At 42.1% G+C, this 21,326-nt stretch overlaps 1 protein-coding gene across 1 annotated transcript in view; it reads right to left on the bottom strand.

The window, feature by feature from the left end:
• CNTN6 (contactin 6) overlaps window positions 1-21,326 on the bottom strand; it is a 249,377-nt gene that overhangs the window by 114,380 nt on the left and 113,671 nt on the right. The window contains 1 exon segment of the mRNA XM_033131532.1: window positions 17,031-17,206. Coding sequence (XP_032987423.1) covers window positions 17,031-17,206 — 176 coding nt within the window.

The following is a 21,326-nucleotide window of genomic DNA, read 5'->3' as shown; positions in this document are numbered from 1 at the left end:
CTCTGCCACTCATTCGCTGTGGAATTGGAGCGAGCCGAGGGGTGCTGGGCCCAGTGCTCAGCTTACTGGTTACATGTTAACTTTCATTAATATTCACATTTATATTAATAGCAGTAGCCGGGGCCCTCAATCAGCTAGACTTGCCAAAAAGGAATGTCATGACTCCTGATGGTGACTCAGCCAGATTTCATACCTTTTTCAGTGAAATCACTAGGACAACTTTCTAAATGAATACTGAGAACAGTGCAAAGAAAACCAGGGAGGCTTCCAGAACGCTGGGAGGCACCTGGCAGGCGCACAGGACTCCAGCACAGTTGTTTACATTTGATAACTTTTGCTTAAGACTGATGAAATAATTAAAATAAATCCTTTGTGCTCAAGGGATAAAAACCCAGGAAGAAGAACTCTAGTGGCTCTTATGGATGGGATTTCGGGAAGAATTAAATGAGGGTTCTATAATCTCCATTCATAAAACAGAATTGATTTATGCAAAACAGCTCATTAATATGCGTGCGAAAGTAGACCTCTCAACTACACACTTCTCAAAAAGGGGAGGGGGACACCCTGCCACTGACTGGTTAAATCACATCTGCGGGTCTAGACTCTTCCTCATTTGCTCTTCCTGAAGTCATGAGCAGAACTATTGCCCAGGAGAACAGTATTTCTGGCCGGAGATTCCAGCTCCAAACTTGCTGCTTTGGTTAACGCTCAAACACATTTTTCCTTGTTCTTTACTCCAACGTCACTAATATATTTGCTGTTTTCTTAAAGTGCCTGCAGTTGTATTTGAGCAGATGCACAAATACAGAAAATAGACTGTATTTTGCTCACTGCTTCCGCACTTGTTTGGCACACAGTAGGTGCTTAACAGATATGCATTGTTTAAATGTGTAAATGGATGTGTTGAATGACTGTGTTGAGTTAGAGTTCGGAAGTACAGAGTAGCATCTGCTTTTCCTCTGGGTATATAGAGACCATCACAGACCTGCCTTCCCCGATTCACCTTGGGGTGACCTCTACAGCAGCGCTGCTGTTAGACTGTCTGTAGGCCCCAGCCAAAATCTTGCTTTGAGACAATGTTTCCCACTCATTCTGGCATTGAGGGGGGCAATATTACCTGGAAGCCACCTGGAAGCTTGCTAGAACTGTGACCCACTGGCCCCCACTTTCTGCTGAATCAGAACATGCCTCTAATAAGATCCCCGAACTGAATGACTAGGGAAGTGCATTAAGACATCAGCAGTGTCTGGCCTCAAATCCTAGCGTCACGAATTGTGATGCCCTGCGCACATTTCTTCACCTCCCTGAACCTAATTTTCCTCATCTGCAAAATCGGGGACCATTACAGTAGCTTCTATTTTACACAGCAGTTTTGAAGATTAAAACTGATTATCCCCTTTAACTAGGAAGAGCTGTTGAGAAGGTTGGTAGTTCCTTTCAGGAAGGTATGTCTAAACCATCCACCAGAGAGGAGGTACTCAGTCTCGTAAAGCTTGAAATGCTCGCGTGCCTTATTTCTATAAATTCCCACCATTTCCTCACCCCCATGAAAATGCAGAAGGGGGTCGTGTCCGTATAATGACACCAGTTCAGGAAGCAGAACAAAATTCTTCCCACAGCATCTTTCTTGGAAGTATGGGAAGAGACTCCGCTTCATAACGCACACAGAGGAATGTTCTAGAAACATGAGCAAACTATAATAGTTTTCTGAAACAGGTAGGCAGTGACTCCACAGTTCTACTAGGTGAAAGCCGTGTGATATGTGAACAAAACATTGAATTCTCTAGAAGTTTGGAAGAATTAGCATTTCGATTGCTTATGTTTCAGAGGCCCTGCTGGTGTTATAAGAGCAGCAGCAGACATCAGAGGTCGGCGAGACGCCCAGATAGAAGCATTGGCTGCAGTGCTAGTCACCTGCACACACAGTGGGGAGCGTCCGAACCACTGCTATGGGACAGGCTTTCAGAGTTCCTGCATTGGCTGCCGTATAAGTTCTGAGACAGGATAGAAGAGCCAGCATGAAAGTGTTTGTGAGACGACTGTCAGCCACTCTGTTACTTTTCAATTATAGTTAACATTCAATATTATATTAGTTTCAGGTGTTGGATAAAGGAGATATAGATATATATCTATATATCTATAGATATTTAGATATATAGATACACACACACACACACACACACACACACAGTGGGTGCCAAAAAACGTATACATATTTCAAGAAAGGAAAACTGTATTAAAATTGTAATCCTCGATATACACCGATCACAAAAGATGAACACAAATCATGTTTGACTTCTGAAGTTATACAAGGTGCTCAAAGTGGTTACCATCCGCGTCCGACAATTCTGATTACGGTGAACTAGTGCTTGAGCAACGTTAACCAAAGTGTCCACTTGTATACATTTTTTGGCACCACCGGTATATACAATGGGATATTACTCAGCCATCAAAAGGAATGAAGTCTTACCATTTGCGACAACATGGATGGACCTAGTGGGTATCATGCTGAGTGAAATAAGGCAGACAGAAAGGCTGTCACCCAGTCTCAACGAGGATTCCCAGGGGAAACTCTCAATTTTTGGAGTCAGACTGATGGTACACACAGAAACAATCGGGACATTCTCATCCTATGAAAGATAGGAACCCTTTTTGCCTCGGCCACTAGAGAGCTCAACCCTAGTCATTGGAAAGGGCCTTATGGAATTGATTTGTATTCTTTTTATTATCTGAGGGTTTTATTCTTCTTGGCTTTACCTTACAATTTGAGCCTCATTCTTTCCTTCGCCCCATCTTCTATTTTCCTGCTACCAGATAGCAAGACTATTATAAGCCTGCAGTAATTAACAGTGCGGTGCCCACACAAGGACAGGCAAATATATCAATGGAAGAGGGAGCAGAGAGCCTAAAAGCACTCCCAGGTGGCAGGTGTGCACACTTCATTTCCTGCAGAGATGGCGCTACAGAACAGTAAGGAAAGGACTGCATTTTTAATGTATTCACTGGCTTGCTTGGATCCCTGTAGGAAAAACAAAAACAAAAACATGTATATTGAACCTGCCTTACACTCTGAAAATAAACAAATAAATAAATTCCAGGTGCACCGCACTGTTAATTGGAAAGGAAAAACAATGCATTCTAGAAAACAACACAGGAGCGTGTCTTCACGATGTCAGTGCAGGGGAACATTTCTCAAACTTTTAAAAGAGCCTCATCACATATGGGTGAAGCCTGATAAATTGGACCAGATGAAATTTTAAAAATGTCTGTTTATCAAAAGACATGATTAAGAAAGTAAAAACACTAGTCACACAGTAGGGGAAGCTGTATCCTTACGTGAAAGGAACAACATGCTCGTATCTAGCATCAGTCAGCAAGAAAAAGAAAGACAACTCAATAGAAAACTGGAAGAATGATTTAAATGTTTTTTGTTCTTTTTTAAAGGAGATTAGGATTTGCAAATGGCCAAAACACATATAAAAAGGTGCTCCATTTCATCAGTTATCAGAAAATGTAAATTAAACCAAAATGAGAACACTTACACGTCCTCCCAAAATGCTAAATTTTTAGAAAGAAGATGTGCCATCAACAAAACATTGCTGGTAAGAGGAAAGATTCATAAAATCACTACAGACAACAGTTGGTATGGTCTTTTAAGGTTGTAAATATAAATAGCCAAATAACGTTTAATTCTACTCTATAGTTCATACAATATTAATAAAGAAGTATTCACCCTTCCCTTTAGAAGCAATCCACATTTCCATTAACTACAGACACCACTTATAAGCTATAATACATTCACACAGTAAACTGTTATGTACAATGGGAATGAATGAACTACACCTACCTACAAAACATGGATGGATCTCACATACACTGTTGGCTGCAAAGCCAGACTTGAAGGAATATATATTGTATTGTGTTATTCATATAAAATCAAAAGTGGCAACTTTTAGTTATGAATTAACACATCAAGATAGTGGACAGGAGGATGGGGCTCTTGACGGGAAGGGGGTCCCAGGATGGGGCCTTCTGGGGTGGTGGCAATACGTTGTTTCTAGACCTGGGAGAGCAATGCCTCAATGGCTGTCTAGTGATGTGTTCTGTAATCTTTTCCACAGGCTCTGCTTCCTGGAAAGGACAGTGTATATACATCAGCCCCTTAAAGCACGGTGAACAGAGGTTGCCACCGAAACCTCTGTTATCTGCATTTACTTGTTAAACACATGATTCTAATTTGCTCTTTCGGTAACATTGGATATCTATTAATAATACATCTCAGAAAAGATTTCCTCTGATTCTTTAGTGTGGACAAGAATTTTACTGTAATTCCCAACCAGTTTCATAAATCTCAACAGCAAAATCTCTATGGGCTGTATACATAGCCTCCTCAAAACCGTTCGTCCAATAGCATATGAGTAATAAACAAGCATCTCAGCTGTGGGTCCCTCTCAGCTTCAAAAATCAGAAATTCTCAGTTTTGACGGAACGGACATCTGACTTTCTAACATTTTCCTCTCCCACCTCCACTCAGCTTGTATACCGTGAATGTGCAGTTTTATTCAGAGCATGAGGTCCTGCTGAATATATAAACAGAGCTGGGAGGTGAGAGAGGGTCAGCATTTTTAAAGAGAATCATTTCTGATCCGATACATAAATAGATGTCCAGCAGTGATGATGAAGGAAAAATGAGAACAGAGCACTGGGTAGTCTCCCTCCCTGTTGATTTTGAAAATAAATATAATAGTGGCTTGCTGTAATTCAACCACGCAACTGCTCCAAGTCCATGTGTTTAAGACATGAATTATTTTTAAGAACAAAGACGAAGCTTTCTCCTTGATATGATACCAATTGGTGGCCATGTTATTACTACATTAGGTGAAATTCAGGATACCACACCCATTGCCACATTGTTTAGTGGTGTTTCCAAACTGACAATGAAAAACCAAAACCTACTGATCAACTTTCCTTTACTTAAGAAATTAAAGAAGAAATATTTCTTTGCCTACTTTATCTCCTTCTTTTCTAATGTACAAAAAATGAAAACTAAAAAAGATTAAAAGCCATCTAGCATTTTCATTTATAATTAGATATGCAGTACCCACTTAACACACACTTCTCAATTGTCAGACTTTCTGATTTCCAAATGTGTTTTTAAGTGTTATTTTTAAAACTTCTCTTGGGTGTTTGTTTCTTTTTCCAGATAAAAATGCACTTTATCACACGATCATAATTAACTCTATTTGTATTTCTTATATAATGAAAAAAAAAAGGAGACATTCGGAACTGATCAGTGCCCCTCAGGCTTTTAAAACTTATTTGCAAATATAAGGTTTGGGTTTTTTTTTTTTTTTCTTTTCTTTTTGTTTTCTTTTCTGCTTGTGAAGACCCTGGGCAAGAGACTGAAATAAAAATACACGTCACCTTCCAACACACAAATATGTTAGAAATCCTTGTCTAATGAGTGAAAGACCTTTATGTTACGAGTTTAATTGCAGACCTTTTTGGTCATACTGTGACTATGATTTTTGATTCGCGTGTATTCTGGTTTACTTTGTTTACCTACAAGTAAACGTATTTAATGTTTAAAGGTTATTTTGAGATGGAGACCTGAGAAAGTCTGGGTCTGCTTCAGGCTGGGTAACTTTAGACAAATAACATCGTTTCATCGCCTTGAATTTTCTCCGTTTGTAAAACGTGGTTTCTAAACAGCTTATGAGAACAGAATAAAAAGGAACGGCACTACAGGTATAACACCTTTTGTATCCCTCTGGAAAAAAATTACAATGACTCTAAATGGTTACATGGTTATAGCCCTTTAAAATGAATTCTTATTGCATTTTAACCTTGAACCGTTTAAAATCGACCTTGTGATGTAGAGTGAGAAGTTTTTAACCTTCACCTTACAAGTGTGAGAACTGAGGTTTGGAGCACCCCTAGATATGTGTACTGTAGTTTTCATATATGTGATATCATGAATATATCAGTCAGATATATTTAAGGGAAAAGCAGGGGGCCTTTCAAACTACAATTTATCCACAATTTCAAAATCCTTAACATCATTCCTAATATTCCCGTTGTTCTTAGGATAAATCCTGATGTCCCAAACTTGGGGTGCCACCAGTGGCATGGCCACACCTCTGCAGATCTCTCCATCAACAAGTCACACCCCCCTGCCAGCTGCCCTGCTCACTGCTCTGAATGTAGGGAGTACCCACGTCAAACTAACCCCGTACGAAGTGAGTCCTGTTGACACCACCCCCCCATGACTGAACCCCTGTGCACAACGTCACACTCAGTGGAACTATTCTTCAAACACAGGCTGGCTCTTCCAGTGCCTCTGGCTAAAAGCATCACGCTGTGCAGGACTTGCGTGTGTTTCTTTGGCATCTTATCAGGTCACTCAGACATGCCCTTCTTTACAGTTTAAGCTTAGAGAGCACGGCCTCCACCATTGGACATACCTGGCTCCACCTTAATTATTTCTCAGCCTCATCTAGAAAAGCAGTCGTGCTCAGTGTGGGCCCCTTGCGTCCCAGTTGTCACACCTGCCTTTGGCAAGTGTCCTCACACTTTCTCCAGAGCGGGGACTTGTTCGCACATCTGCATTTCCTCTCACCCTCCTTGGACCCAATGTTCTCCTCTACTCACTCTACCTGTGTTGGGAACACAAACTGGCACCCCAAGGCTTGACCAAAACCCCACTATGTGGGGAGCCTTCCTTTGTCCGTCTCTAGGACTGCACACAAGTTTGCTTCCTGCTCTGGGCTCAGCTGTAGGTTGTCCACGTCTCTCACTCCATCTGATGCCTTTTCTCAGGGCACAGTGGGGGTTGGGAGAATGGACTCTACATCCCCACTCCGCCATTTACTATCTGTGTGATTTGGGGCACATGAGTTAACTCTTCTGTGTTTCAAACTGCTCATCTGAAGATGGGATTTCTGGTAACTACACAGGGTTATTGTGAGGGTCACGAGTTAATTATTTACACAAAGAGCTCAGAACAATACCTGCTACATAATATGTACTGTTTAAGTGTTAGCAGTCTCTCTCTCTCTCTCTCTCTCTCTCTCTCTCTCTCTCTCTCTCTCTCTCTCTCTCTCTCTCTCGTTTTCACCTGTCTGCTCTGTGGAGTAGCTATTTCTTATCTATAATTTCACCTTCAGGCCTTAGCACTAAAGGGCTTCATGCATATAAATAAGGTGTTTTCTGGTTGCTTGCCGGATGAATAAATGATGGTCAATTAGGAGGCTCCAGTCTAGCCGCCTTTCCCTCTGCAATAGAACAAACTTATTTGAAAGGGTATCTGTGATTAAATATTAAGTAGTATGGGACCAAAAACTCCTGGTCATGAGTAACTTTTATCCCAAATGTTTATCTATGCATTGGTAGGGTTGTATATTATAAGCATCTCAAAAAAACAAAACAAAAACACAAACAAACAAAAATGCAACAAAAGCACTACAGCTCAGTCAAATCATAGGTTTCTTTGGAACCAGTGATCTTTTTTTTACCTTCAAGGATGACATTTTAAACAGCAATGGCAGATGCAACACTGACTCATACAAGTGCAGAGTAATTCATTAACATACATATGAAAAGAATAAGTCTACATTCAACCTTTACCACCGAAGTCCTTGAGAAATAAACGAAATTCAAAGCAGCTGCGAGTGTATAGAAAGTCAAACTGGTTTTATCGTTCAAGACAGCCAGGGTGATGGCAGGAGCTTTTCGTGATGAGAGACCTGCTGACCTTGCTTTAGGATTGGGTTGGGTGGGACAAGAAGGGGGAGCTTAGATTGAAATCCACCTGACTATTTGGAATGAGAGTATCACATGGGGAAGAGCAGAAAAAGACTGCTATGTTGTCATGCGGGGCATCAGGCGGGGTCTCAGCTCCCGCTCCCCGCATAAGAACGCAAGACCTGTTGAGGCCAAAAAGGAACACCCACGGAGCCATAGACACAGGAGTCATAACCCTATACTCTTGCTGGCGGCTGGGTTGGAGACACAGGAAGCAGGAGCCAGACTGTCCGCAATCCGCCGTCCTAACTGCAATCTGCACTTGCCAGTCACCATCTTCTTGCTAGTCCCATTTTCGCTAGGGTAACCACAGCAGTTATATTAGTGGCCAATGGCTCACTGGTTACAGCTGACGGCCAACTAGCCACAGCTGATGGCCATCCAATCACAGTTGATGTTCACTTACTACCCGAGTGAGCACCTTTCCACATGAGGCCGAGAGCCTGGAAATTGCACTCCTGGCTCTGTCCCCACATGTGTTCTAATAATTCAAAACAAAACATCAATACGTCCACAAAGATGACTGATTTGTCTGGCTAACAGATGATGAAGCAGGTTTGATTATGAGCATATTTCAGAACAGTAGTTTTTTATATACATGGGCCACCTTCCAGGATGGTTTCAGGGTGGGAAGACAATAGTCTGAGTCTAACATAGCACTGAGCTTCCAGTCAAGATGCTGTAGCAGGTAAACACTGCTCACCTACTCTCACAACCACATCAAAATGACAACCAAACTACAGAACAACCATCACTGAGAATCACCTGAAATCTAGCTGAACCAAAACCTGATAACTAAGGACATATGGAGAAGCCACCTTGAGACTGGTAGGAGGGGCAGAGACATGAAACAGGCCGGTCCCACACCCACATGTGACCATTAAAAGGAGGGATATCTTGGCTGCAGAGAGCACCCCTCCAGGAAGAGCAAGAGGTCCCAGCCCAGGGTTCCAGTGCTAGGGAGAGAAGTCCCCATAATTTCTGGTTGTGGAAGCCAGTGGAGATTTTGCCTGAGTGAGATGGAGGGCAGCTGGAGTCCCAGGTGCCCCTCCTAAAGGGACCACACACGGACTTCCCTGCTGATGGGCTCACTGGCTCTGAGCTCAGGCGCTGGGGCAGCAGCTCCAAAGGCGACAGAGGCATGTGGGGAGGACATGAGTTGTCTGGCCTCAGAACAAGGGCTGGACGGGTAGCTTTCTCCCGGACAGAGGAGCTGGCGGAGGCCATTGTTTCTTTGGTAAGCCCTCCCCGTCCCTACATGCACACACAGGTGGGTGTTATATCTGAGTCTCCAACAAACAGGTTGACACTGTTCATTGGCCCTGATACCTTGAGGCCCCACCCAACCCAACTTTCGGGCACACCCACGCTGCTTCCAGTGGCTTTTCCCTACAAACAACCTGTCCTACTTAGCTCATGCTTTGAACTTTCCTAAAATTTCTCAAAGGTTCACAAACCCCAAACAAACAGCATCAGGCTCGGGCATGCCCCATACCTCTGGCTGAGCAGCCCCAAGCCCAGGACTAGCATCAGCTGGCCTCAGCTAGCAGCTTGGCCTCTCGAGGCACCTCCAAGCCCAGCACAGGTGGTGGCCATCTGTGGATTGTTTTGTGGCTCATGGCAGGTGGTCCTGGGCGGGGCACAGGCTGTGGCTGAACTTGGCCTGCAGCGGTCTCCTCCCAAGAGGCTGCGGGGCTGGAACACCCAGTGGCCAGCTTTGTACTGGGCTGGAGCATCACCAGACTGCCTCCAAGGATGACACACCCAAACGGCAGACTGAGCAGAGCCCCACTAAAGCAAATCCTGCTCTGTAGGGTCAGCCCCTGCACAGCAGCTCCTCCATTGTAGTCACAGCTAGTCCTCACAACCAGTCAGCCTGAGGGTCAATCCCTCCCTTTGATATGTAAACAGCAACCAAGGCTCAACTATAGGAGGAGGATACACAAAACCCACACAAGGGACACACCCTGAGTGCATCACTCAAGGGAGCCCTACAGGACACCTACTACATAAGGCCACTCTATTAAGACCGGGAGATACAACAGCCCTACCTAATACATAGAAACAAACACAGAGAGGCAGCCAAAATGGGGAGACAAAGAAACATGTCCCGAAGAAAAGAACAGAACAAAGTTCCAGAAAAAGAACTAAACAAAATGAAGACAAGCAATCTAAGAGATGCAGAGTTCCAAACACTGGTTATAAGGATGCTCAATGATCTCAGTGAAAACTTCAACAGAGAGATAGGACACATGAAAATGGAGATAAAAAACATGAAAAAGAACCGTGAGAAATAAAGATTACAATAACTGAAATGAAGAGTATATTAGAGGTAATCAACAGTAGATTAGATGAAGCAGAGGATCAGATCAGTGATTTAGAAGATAAGGTAGCATAAAACACCCAATGAGAACAGCAAAAAAATCTAAAAAAGTGAGGATACTTTAAGGGGCCTCTGGGACAACCTCAAGTGTAACAACATTCACATTAGAGGGGTACCAGAAGGAGAACAGAGAGAATAAGGAATCAAAAATCTATAGTGACAAAAAACTTCCCTAACTTGGGGAGGGAAATAGATATACAAGTCCACGAAACACAGAGAGTCCCAAACAAGATGAACTGAAAAAGGCCCACACCAAGACATATCATAATTAAAATGCCAAAGTTTAAAGACAAAGAAAGAATCGTAAAAGCAGCAAGAGAAAAGCAATTAGTTACCTACAAAGGAGCTCTGATAAGACTGTCAGCTGATTTCTGAAAAGAAACTTTGCAGGCCAGAAGAGATTGGCAGGAAATATTCACAGTGATGAAAAGCAAGGACCTACAATCAAGATTACTCTACCCAGCAAAGCTATTATTTAGAAACGAAGGACAGATAAAGAGCTTCCCAGACAAGAAAAAGCTAAAGGAGTTCATCACCACCAAACTAGAATTACAAGGAATCCTAGAAGGACTGTTTTCAGATAAAATAAAAAATCAAATACAAATAAAAAATATGAATAATAAAATGGCAATAGCTACATATATATCAAAAATTACTTTCAATGTAAATGGACTCAATGCTCTAATCAAAAGATATAGGATGACTGAATGGATAAGAAAACAAGACACTTACATATGCTGCCTTAAGAGATGTTAGATGAAAAGACATACTTGGACTGAAAGTAAAGGGATGGAAAAAGATATTTCATGAAAATAAAAACAAACAAACAAACAGAAAACTGAGGTAGCAATACTTATACCAGAAAAATAGACTTTAAAACAAAGGCTATAATAAGAGACAAGGAAGGACCCAGTAACCCACTTCTGGGTATTTATCCAAAGAAACCCAAAACACTGCTTCGAGATGATGTTTGCATCCATATGTTCATTGCAACATTATTTACAATAGCCAAGATATGAAGGCAACCTGGGAGTCCTTGAATGGATGAATGGATAAAGAAGAGATGATACATATATACAATGGAATATTACTCAGCTGTAAAAAAGAATGGAATCTTGATATCTGCAAGACGCCAAGAAAATATTGTGCTGAGTGAAATAAGTCAGACAGAGAAAAACAAATGTCATATGATTTCACTTATATGTGGAATCTAAATTACAAAATAAACAGACACACAAAACCGAAACTCATAGATACAGAGAACATTTTGATGGTTACCAAATGGGAGGGGGGGTAGGGGTGGGTGAAAAAGGGGAAGGAATTAAGAAGTACAAATTGGTTGTTACACAGTAGTCATGGGGATGTAGGGTACAGCATAAGTCATGTAGTCAATAATATTGTAATAACTATGTGTGGTCAGATGGGTACTAGATCTGTTGGGTGATAGATGGGAAGGGAGTTGGCGGACAGGGTGAGAAAGGGGAAGAGACTAAGAAGTGCAAATTGGTAGTTACAGAATAGTCATGGGGCTGTAAAGTAAAGCACAGGGAACATAGATCAGTAATACTGGAATAACTTTGTATAGTGCTAGGTGAGTACGAGGGGTATCACTGCTTATATAAATGTCTAATCACTACGCTGTACACCTGAGATTAATATAAAATAACAGTGAATGTCAACTGTAATTAAAAATTTAAAAAGGGGGGAAGTGAAGGGGAATAAGAGGTTCAAATTTCCAGGGATAAAACAAATAAGTCCTGGGGATGTAACGTACAGCACAGGGAATATAGCCAATAATATCGTGACAGCGTGGGACGGTGTCAGATGGTGGCTGGACTTATGATGGTGATCACTTCTTTAGGTATATAAATGTTGAATAACTATGGTGTGGCCCTGAAACTAATGTAATATTGTATGTTAGCTATATTTGAATAAAAATCTTAAAAAATAAAAAATAAACACAGAATCAAACAAATACTGAGGGTGCATTTGAATTGTTGAACATCAGGATAACTGTTACAAACAGTAGCCATCAATTATCTAGAGGTGTGTCCCGACAGAGTCTCTCCCATGGTCAGGTGAGATTCGGAAAGGTCATTCACAGTCATTTGTTCTGAAGGTCACAAGTGACACCATACAATTGACTGCCAACCCGCCAGAGGCAGAGTTGGTGACACAATTTTATTCTGATTTATTTTGTTCTTATCTATGGAAATTCATATGAGGAGGGCTTCTGGACCTGATTTTTCTATCAACACTTATATCAAATATCTAAGTGTTTAGTGTCTGTCTGACTTTGCGTTCCTTCGAAGTAGAGCCTGAGGCGGAAGTTCAAGTGCGTGTGACTGACTGAGGGAGCACTCACAGGACAGAGAGGGGAGAGAGGGAAGCAGGGAGAAGAGAGGAAGGGGAGGGACTAAGCAAGGAGGATTCCCAGCTGTCCTCTGTCCACTTCCAGCCCGACCCCACAGGGAGCAGGGCAGCTGTGGGCATGAATGGCTGGGGACCGGCACCCTACCTGTTAAAGGGGACCTGGACAGGGTACCCACAGGTTTGTTGTGAAGTTGACTCTCTCCTGCAGACATGGCTTATTATTTGGACAATTATTGTGCCAATAGCAAGTGAAAGAAAGGAAGAAAGCAGGCCCACGGGATGTGGCTGGGCAGTGTCTGTAAAGGACTGAATACTGTAACGCAGAAGGCTTAAGCCTCAGAGTCTGAGCTTTTATATTCACGTTCCAACTGGTTCTCCACTGGCATACCTTAGAAAAGTGCCAACCTCAGTGATCCTCAAGCTTCTAACCTATGAAATGGGGACGATAGCCTCTGTCGCTTATGGTTGTTACCCAGTTCAAGAAAGGTCATCTCTGTCAAAGTACCTAAAAGTCTTGAAGACCAGAGAACAGGAACTGGTCTGGAGAGAGTTTTAAAATGTAAGCTGGAAGATGCTTCTGTGAGTAAGCTCTAACAGTTTGGAATATGCCAATGTGTGGCCGCGTTGAGGGAGGTAATAAGGGAAGAAGACTCACAGCCTCACTTCCGGAGTGCCTACGATGGACCGGGGGCTACACATCCATTATCTCAGTTAATCCGTGTCACTGTCCTATGGATGCTGCTGTCATTCTCAGTGCACAGATTTCATCACAGGCTGAATGCTGTTGACAGAGGGCCCAATGCCATGCCCCTCGGGGTCCAACACATAGTACTTGAACCCAGGTCTGTCTGTGCAGAAAACCCTGACATTTAACACCATTTTATCCTACCTACCACAAGTCTTTTCTACTGAAATAGGCACTGCTTGGAATTTCTGAAGAGATGGTGAAGAACCCAGATAAAACTGAAGGTACAAGGTGCGTATGGTCAGGATTTGGCACTTGGTTGGACACTTCCATTTGCACTCTGCTTTTTCCATAGTTTATAAGGGAAACTTACTCTTCTTTTTTTAAGAATTATGATGGAAACAAAATCCAACTGCACTGATTATGTTTATCCCACAGAATTCTGATGATACGACTATTTTTAAAACTGTAGCAAAATATACATAACCTGAGAGTTACCGGGAAACCATTCTAAGTGTCCAGTTAGGTAGCAATACGGGCAGTCACATTGCTGTGCACCCATCCCCACCTTCCATCTCCTGGACTTCTTCGTCTTTCCAAACTGAAACTCTGCCGATCAAGCACGAACTCCCATTCCGCCCTCTACCATTCCACCCTCTGTCTCTATGAATTTGCCCCTTCAGGCACCTCGTCTCAGTGGAATCATACGTTTGTCCTTGTGTGTCTGGCTTATTGTACCTAGCAGACTGTTTTCGAACTTCACTCACGTTGTAATATGTGTCAGAATTGTATTCCTTTTTAAACTTGAATAGTATTCTATGGTGTGTACACACAACATTTTGTTAATCCATTCATCTGTTGACAGACATCTGGGTGTTTCTACCTTTCAGCCACTAGGAATCATACTGCTATGAACTTAGGTGTACAAATACCTCTTTGAGTCCCTGCCTTCAATTCTTTGGGGCATACACCTAGCAGTGGAGTTGCTGGGGCATGTGGTAATTCTATGTTTAATGTTTTAAGGAACTGCCATATTGTCTTCCATAGCAACTACCCCATTTTACACTCCCAGTAGAAATGCACAAGGGTTCCAATCTTTCAACATCCTCACCGATACTTTTTATTTGTTTGTTTGTTTGTTTGTTTTTGTTTTTAATGATAGCCATCCTGGTGAGTGTGAAATAGTGCCTCACTGTGGTTTTGATTTGCATTTCCTCAATGATGTGTGATGTTAACGTGTCTTCATAGGAAAACTTATCCATGATTAGATATCTCCCTTCTACAATATTCTCTCTTTTTCTTTCTGCCTCTCTCCCTCTTTCCCACCCTCTCTTTTCGGAAGAGTAACCTTATTTCTGAGATTATGCGTAGATATGCCTGTGGCTACAAATGTAATTTCTTTGTTTGAAATTTCAAAAGATCTATTTTTCAAAATGAAAAGATCTGTATTTCTTAAATGAGATTAGAAGAAAGGATTTGAAAATGGAAGCTTCTGGACTGTAAGTCGCCAGCATATTTCCAATCCATCTTTAAGATCCTTGCGTGTATCCGTATAAAAGCGTCAACTACCCACGGGGCACGACAGTGGTGGCAGCGCTAGACCTGGTGTTTCTCCTTTCGGAAAGAAGTCCTGTGTGGCCCAGCATGAACAACTGACTTAGTAAGGGGACAAAGGTGCGTATGTCATACAGGACACGAGAGGAGATGAGGTACTGGTAATTAAAACGTGCTGGCTACGTGTAAGGCGGACCCGAGCCAACAGAGAGACTCATACTCCAGCAAAGCTCTCCACGGACCCAACAGAGAACACCCAGGATGGCACCACCTCACGTCCTGTCAGAAGACACAGATCATGCAGTTCTTGTCTTTTCAAGTTTCAGGCCTGGAACCCAAGATCCTTTAAGTCTTCAGGAGAAAGATTACGTAAAGGGTGTAGGCCGTTCTATGTGGTGCATGAATCATAATAGGGGCGCTTTTAGGAGCTGACAAACACCGTCAACCCCAAAAAGGAAAATTGCACGGAGAGACAGGGAAGTGAGCGTGACAGAAGACTTCATTTCTCCCATTCATCCAAACGAAAGCAAACAGTTTCTTTCCTCTTTTTTAGCAAAGGGAAAGTATATTTTAACTGAAGTAAATTCAACTTCTAATTACATGTGTTTTTGAAGCAGAAAAGAAATAATAGTGTAGTGAATTGAAAAGTAGGTTTTGTAAACAAAGGGGACAGAGAAAAGAAGGAAATACATGGCTATATAAACCACGGTGCATGAATTTTAGGCATAGGTATTTAGTCGTTTTCAAGAATGGATAGAATGCACAGCTGTAGAGAAACTCAGGGTTTGGCAAATGCAAGTGCTGTATGAATTGTACTTCACCAGAAAGTTAGACTTATCCTTGTGGAATCTGATGCAAATCACGAGTATCTTCTAGGATCCTCTCCCGTCCACGCAGGAGAAATAAATATTTTGGGAGAATCATTCAAAGTCTTTGGAGGACTTATTTCTGTAAAATCAATTTCTTACCAGTATTTTGCTCCCTATTATTTTCCAAGTGATAATCTTAGCTGAAGTGCAGAAATCCAGTATTATAGTTATTGTTTTTACCCTGAGTGTCAACATAGCCAGCAGTCCTTTTCATACTCCATTTAGTGCCGGAAACCTTTCCATTAGCCTTCTATTTTCACAGAGATAAACATATTTAGATACACTTCGCAATGCATCTGGGTCTGCATGTGTGAATATGACCACATGCGTACACACACCCATACATCCATATGCATATATATTGGGGAGTGTGAGTGAGTGTGAGTGTGTGTGTGTGTGTGTGTGTGTGTGTTTTCAGAAACGAGGCCATCACCAAAACGGTCAACAGAAGGGGAGCTGTGTGTAGAGCAAAGGCTCTTTGGAACACGGACTCACAGTGGGAGGGAGAGCCAATTATTAGTTCCACAGGTGGGCTTTGGACATATATTCTGTTAGTAAAGTTTCAAAACAATCACTTTTTCCAAGTAACAGACAGCACAGCCCTTTCCCTGAGTGTGGGGAGTAGCGGCCGACCCTGTGGCCCTGAGGCAGTCGGGCTGCAGGAGGAATGCAGAGAGAGAAATGCCGGCCTTCCTCATTGCTCCACACCAACAGATACAATTACTTTCAAACCAGACTTTCCCTGGGTCCAACACGAAACATGGCAGTCCCTGGAAACTCTATATATAAAGGGTAGAAGAGGCACTATGTCTATTGTTCATCAGCCAATGTCCTCAAATGTCACCAAGGTAATTACCTGGCTGACATTTGTGTGATGCAGCTGGACATTGTCACAGTTCATCTCAAGTCTGCCTTTGGCGACCACTTCATCTCCACCCACATCGCCCTGTGTGTGTGCGCTCCTCTCCCAGGAGGACACACGCCTCCCCCAGAGGACAGCACGCCCTCAGCTTTCTCTTCCTGTGCTCTGTTCACTACATCCAACTACGAGAAAAAGTGAAACAGTACTGTATCATCTGTCTTTATCTTAATATTTAGACCAGGAACTTTTAGAGATGTTTCTAAATATAATTCAGCAAATATAATAACACTGCTATTTTCTTCTTTTGTTGGAAAGGATTTCATCTTTCCCCAGGAGTCTGGATTCACAAAATGCACACAGTTAAAACATTTTGCCTCCATAATTCCTATTTGCTTTCAAAGAGCATATGATTGGCAACGTTGACTTTTTTCTAATATGAATATAGTAAGAACGGTATGTTTGCAGAATCACAGGAATTATAGATTGTTCCCACACACTCACATGCAAACTGGAGCTTTGCCTTCTGGCTCAGGATCGTCCCCAGAGGGTTGGTGGCCAGGCACTGGTATGTGCCAACGTCTTGGTCTGTGTGGGGGCTGCTGATCACCAAGTTGCCTCCATCCAGCCTGTAGTGATAACTGATGGCAAAGTCAATGTCTGTGCCATTGTGCCTCCACCTTCAAGGGAAAAACAAAACACAAAACATCAAATTACACTTATAAATACAGTTGTGGTCACCTTTTGTCTTAAGCAACATGAAGTTGTAATTTCTGGGACCATTAAGAAACAAGCAAAAAAACCATGGAGATAATCCTACCAGTTTCACCAAAGATAATTGTCCTTATGAGTTCAATGATATCACTAGCTAAGGTATTTGAAAGATTTTCTACTATATACTAATTACCGTGGTGCCTCGGTTTTCTAACATAATCTGTTCCGGAAGACCATTCTGAAACGTTGGAAAACAGCCGACAGCTAGGCCTCAGATCTTGCACTCAGCGGAAGCTGCGTGACATGTTCAACTTCCGAGGTATGTTTGAAAACTGAAGCATTTACTTCTGGGTTTATGGCGTTTGCAAACCGAAATGTTCATCAACAGAGATGTTTGAAAACTGAGGTACTAATGTACAAACATTCACTCCCATGTGTACAAAGAGGTAACAGAACACTTGATATGAGATAGAAAACTCGGACATTCAGTCAATATTCCTGGCGATCCTATTCCTTGAGTGACCTTTCAAATGACATACCGTTCCTGAATGCCCACAAATGATCCTGCAACATGGAATGCCAGCAGGACTTAGAGATGGCAGTCCACGACGGGTGGATCACCAATGGCACGAAGAAAGCCGGAAAAGAGTTTGCAAAGCCAACTCGAGGCTGATAACGAGACAATGACAATCTGTCTAGCACACAACACGGCTGCCTCTGTGAGTCTCTTACGTGCAAAAGGAATCACGCTGAAAATATTCCCGCAGTGCTTAGAAATGCCACACTACAGTTACACTTTAACAAAACAAATGCAGTTTTGAGAGATTTTTATTTTAGGCAGCAAAACATCTCTTGGCTTAGTTACTAGTCAACAATCCTCTAGTCAATGAATTAAGTGGGAGAAAAGCCTTTCAGTTACAGTTATTTTCAAAGAAACATAAGATGTTTTAGAAATTTCGTTTGGTCATTTGAAGATGAGTGAATCCCCAGTAAGGATCTCTAACTGGACCCACTTCCTCCACTTTTCAGCCCCTAAGTTTCATCAAAATATCCAGACATCTGAAGAATGAATATTGCGCATTTAATAAATACGTTCCTAGGACACGAGCTGTGTGTAGTCATATATACCATTGAGAAAGACAGACATTTAAATATATTGAATTAAGACAATCAGTCATTTAGAAAAAACAAATGAATGGCTTCTTCCTGTGGAATATAGCCAATTTCCCAACCATGTCCGGCTAGGGTCCGTGTCAGCTTTGCTATGATTCTTCCCTTCGTACTAAGATTATATGTAATATTTTGGAGGGGGTGGCGAATTATAAGAAAGGAATGACATTTTACAGAATTATTCCGCACATCATTGACTTTCTTAGGCGTATCTTGAAAGATCCCATAGAGAGAGTGTGGTGAACTTCTACCAGAGCAGAAAAGAAATGTGGACTTAGGTAACCCTTGACTCTGATAAAGGTGAGAAGTGAGTGACTGTATATGAAATCAAGCAGAGGTTGTGAACCAACTCTGGCACTTGTCACTTATGTGCACAATTCTTGTGCATCTCTGCTTCATTTTAATAAAAGGAACTTGAAAGACAACAGCCCAAAATACTACACGTCACTTTCCTGAACTTTCTGCCCATTTAATTTTTCTAGAGAAGTGTGTAGTTTCTTGGTTTCTGTATTAGGGGAACATGTAGAGAGCAGCCTTCTCTCTCGGCCTGTCTCAGTGGTCCCTGTGCTCTGTGCCAGCACGGTGACACCCGGGTCCCAGGGCACGGTCTCGGGACCTCCGTGTTCCCTCTCATTTCCAAGCCAAGGAGACACCGCAGTCGGTTTGCCAGCTCACTTTAATTTTGAAATCAATCACTGGAATAACTGCTGCCATCATTACATGCTCCTAATTAAGCTCGGTAATTGTTTTTCAACACAAATTCAAAGTGGTCGGCTTTGCTGCAGCAAATGAATATTTCACTGTATCGCCGTAATCATTCTAATCACTGCGGTACAATGATTATTAAACTGTGCATATAGATCAGGGGTTCACCGCCCGGTGTGGGCTTTGTCCTAATTAATATGTTAAATCGATGGAGAAGCACTGGTAATGAATTCAAGGGGTTGTCAGGAAGACAGTGCTGATAGGCACCGATGTCCAGGAGAACGTCCCTGCGATGCCGGCTAGAGACCATGCTGTAAAAGATTATTTTAGGCATCTGAATTGACATCCTACTAATTCCAGGAAACATGGTGGATTTGCACTAAAATCTTGACCTTTTGCCTGGAACATTCTTTACCATTAAGAAATTAAGCCTGTGTCAGGAATATAATGGCCGGGGGCTACGTTTGGCCCTTTGATAATGCAAGTGTGTGTGTGTGTGTGTATTTCAAAACGGGGCCTTGCTTTAGAATCGCATGGAGTGCTTATTAAAAACTCCTATGTCTGGGCCCATCCCTACATCCCTGCAGGAGAACTTCGAAATCTGATTTCCTAAGAGTCTTGCTGCCTCAGGGTCATGTGCACTAACACTGAGGCCAGTGCCCGGGAAGGAGTCCCAGGTCAAGCCTGGATGTTCCCTTGCAGTACATCCTTGGAGAGGTCATGCAATTTCTGCAGAAGTCATATCCACCAGTTATAAAATCTGCACAATAGCAGCTCCCCTGTTTTACCTCATGGGGTTCTTAAGGAGATTAAGTGAGGAAATGAATGAAAAGGATAAAAGGCAAAGTAATTATTGTTATGATTTTTACTCAGGGCAAGCAGCTTCTCCAGACTCAACAGTGTGTTTACGACAAGGTGGCACAGACTCAGTAGGAGAAGAAAGCCACCTCTTTGGGTGACCAGGTCAAGAGAACCATGGCACAAATGCTCCGTGCCATCTAAAGAGCTTTTCCCGACAGACGGTGGAGCTGATATAGAAATCACGTATGTGTCTGTTGCTTCAAATAAAACGCATATTCTGAGCTGGAACCCAGCTCACTGCTATCCGATTATTCTAGACTTTCTAAGTATAAGCAATCTTACCCAAGTACCATCGTTGGGTGACCCGGTTCCCTTCCCTTTGCAAAGCGTCCATGATAGACTTAATTCTCATGTGTTACCTGGTCTTCAACACAATAAAGAGCGATCCTTTCTGTTTGAAAGCTTTTCTCCAAACTTGCCTAACACTTCTACGTCCTCTCACCTTCCCTGAAATCCTGGTTGCAAAGGTGTCTACTCCACTGGAAGCGACATGAGACAACTTGGTTTTAAACTGTTGCCAAAGTTCCACTTTAAATACTGCTTACACTCCCGTGAGAATCCGTTTGCTAAAGGGAACTTACTAAAAGGAAGAAAATGCATCTTAAAATCAACCACACCCTCACTTCCTGGATAAGGGAGCTGATGCTAGGATAGAGAAATGATCATTGCAAATTACAGAGAATGACAGAGCTGTGACAGAATCCTAACTCTTAGTTCTAAGTCCAGAGCTATTTCTATAGATATCTTCACACAACATCCAAATAACCTCAAATAAGGCTACACAAATCAGGAAGATTCCCCTCTATTTCACACACACACAATCTAAGATGAGTATACTTATAAATGAGTTTTTTAAAATTAAATTTAAGTTAGAAAGGGTCCTATTAAAACTAAAATTTCAAACTTTCTTGCTAATGTACATTATCTGAGCTACCTCTGACCTTTGCTTTATTATCACGGAAATCGGGTCTGACTCTCGCATTTAAGTGTTAAAACCTTTCTTTCCTCACTCTCCAAAGCCTCTTGCCTTATGAGTATTTTATGTTATAATATTAGAGGTGAGCTAAGCCAGATTATGGGGACTGAAAATAAATTTCCTCTTAACTTACAAGTATCTTAAACGCAAAAGCCATTTAATAATATTGGAATGTATAGTCTCTTCATGTAGTGTATTTCTTCACAGATAAAACTAATTAGCAAATTATTTGAGACCCACCGTTTTATACTTTTCCCACCTGTTATAAACCAATAGCTATTTTTATATCAGGCCTGCTCGCTTGATTGATTGACTGATCTGATACATAGCACATGTTTCTTATTTTATAGGGATGCATATATTCATTCTTTCCT

Source organism: Rhinolophus ferrumequinum, chromosome 17 (genome assembly GCF_004115265.2).
Source record: "Rhinolophus ferrumequinum isolate MPI-CBG mRhiFer1 chromosome 17, mRhiFer1_v1.p, whole genome shotgun sequence".
NCBI lineage: Eukaryota > Metazoa > Chordata > Mammalia > Chiroptera > Rhinolophidae > Rhinolophus > Rhinolophus ferrumequinum.
This window is presented reverse-complemented; position numbering and strand designations above follow the sequence as displayed.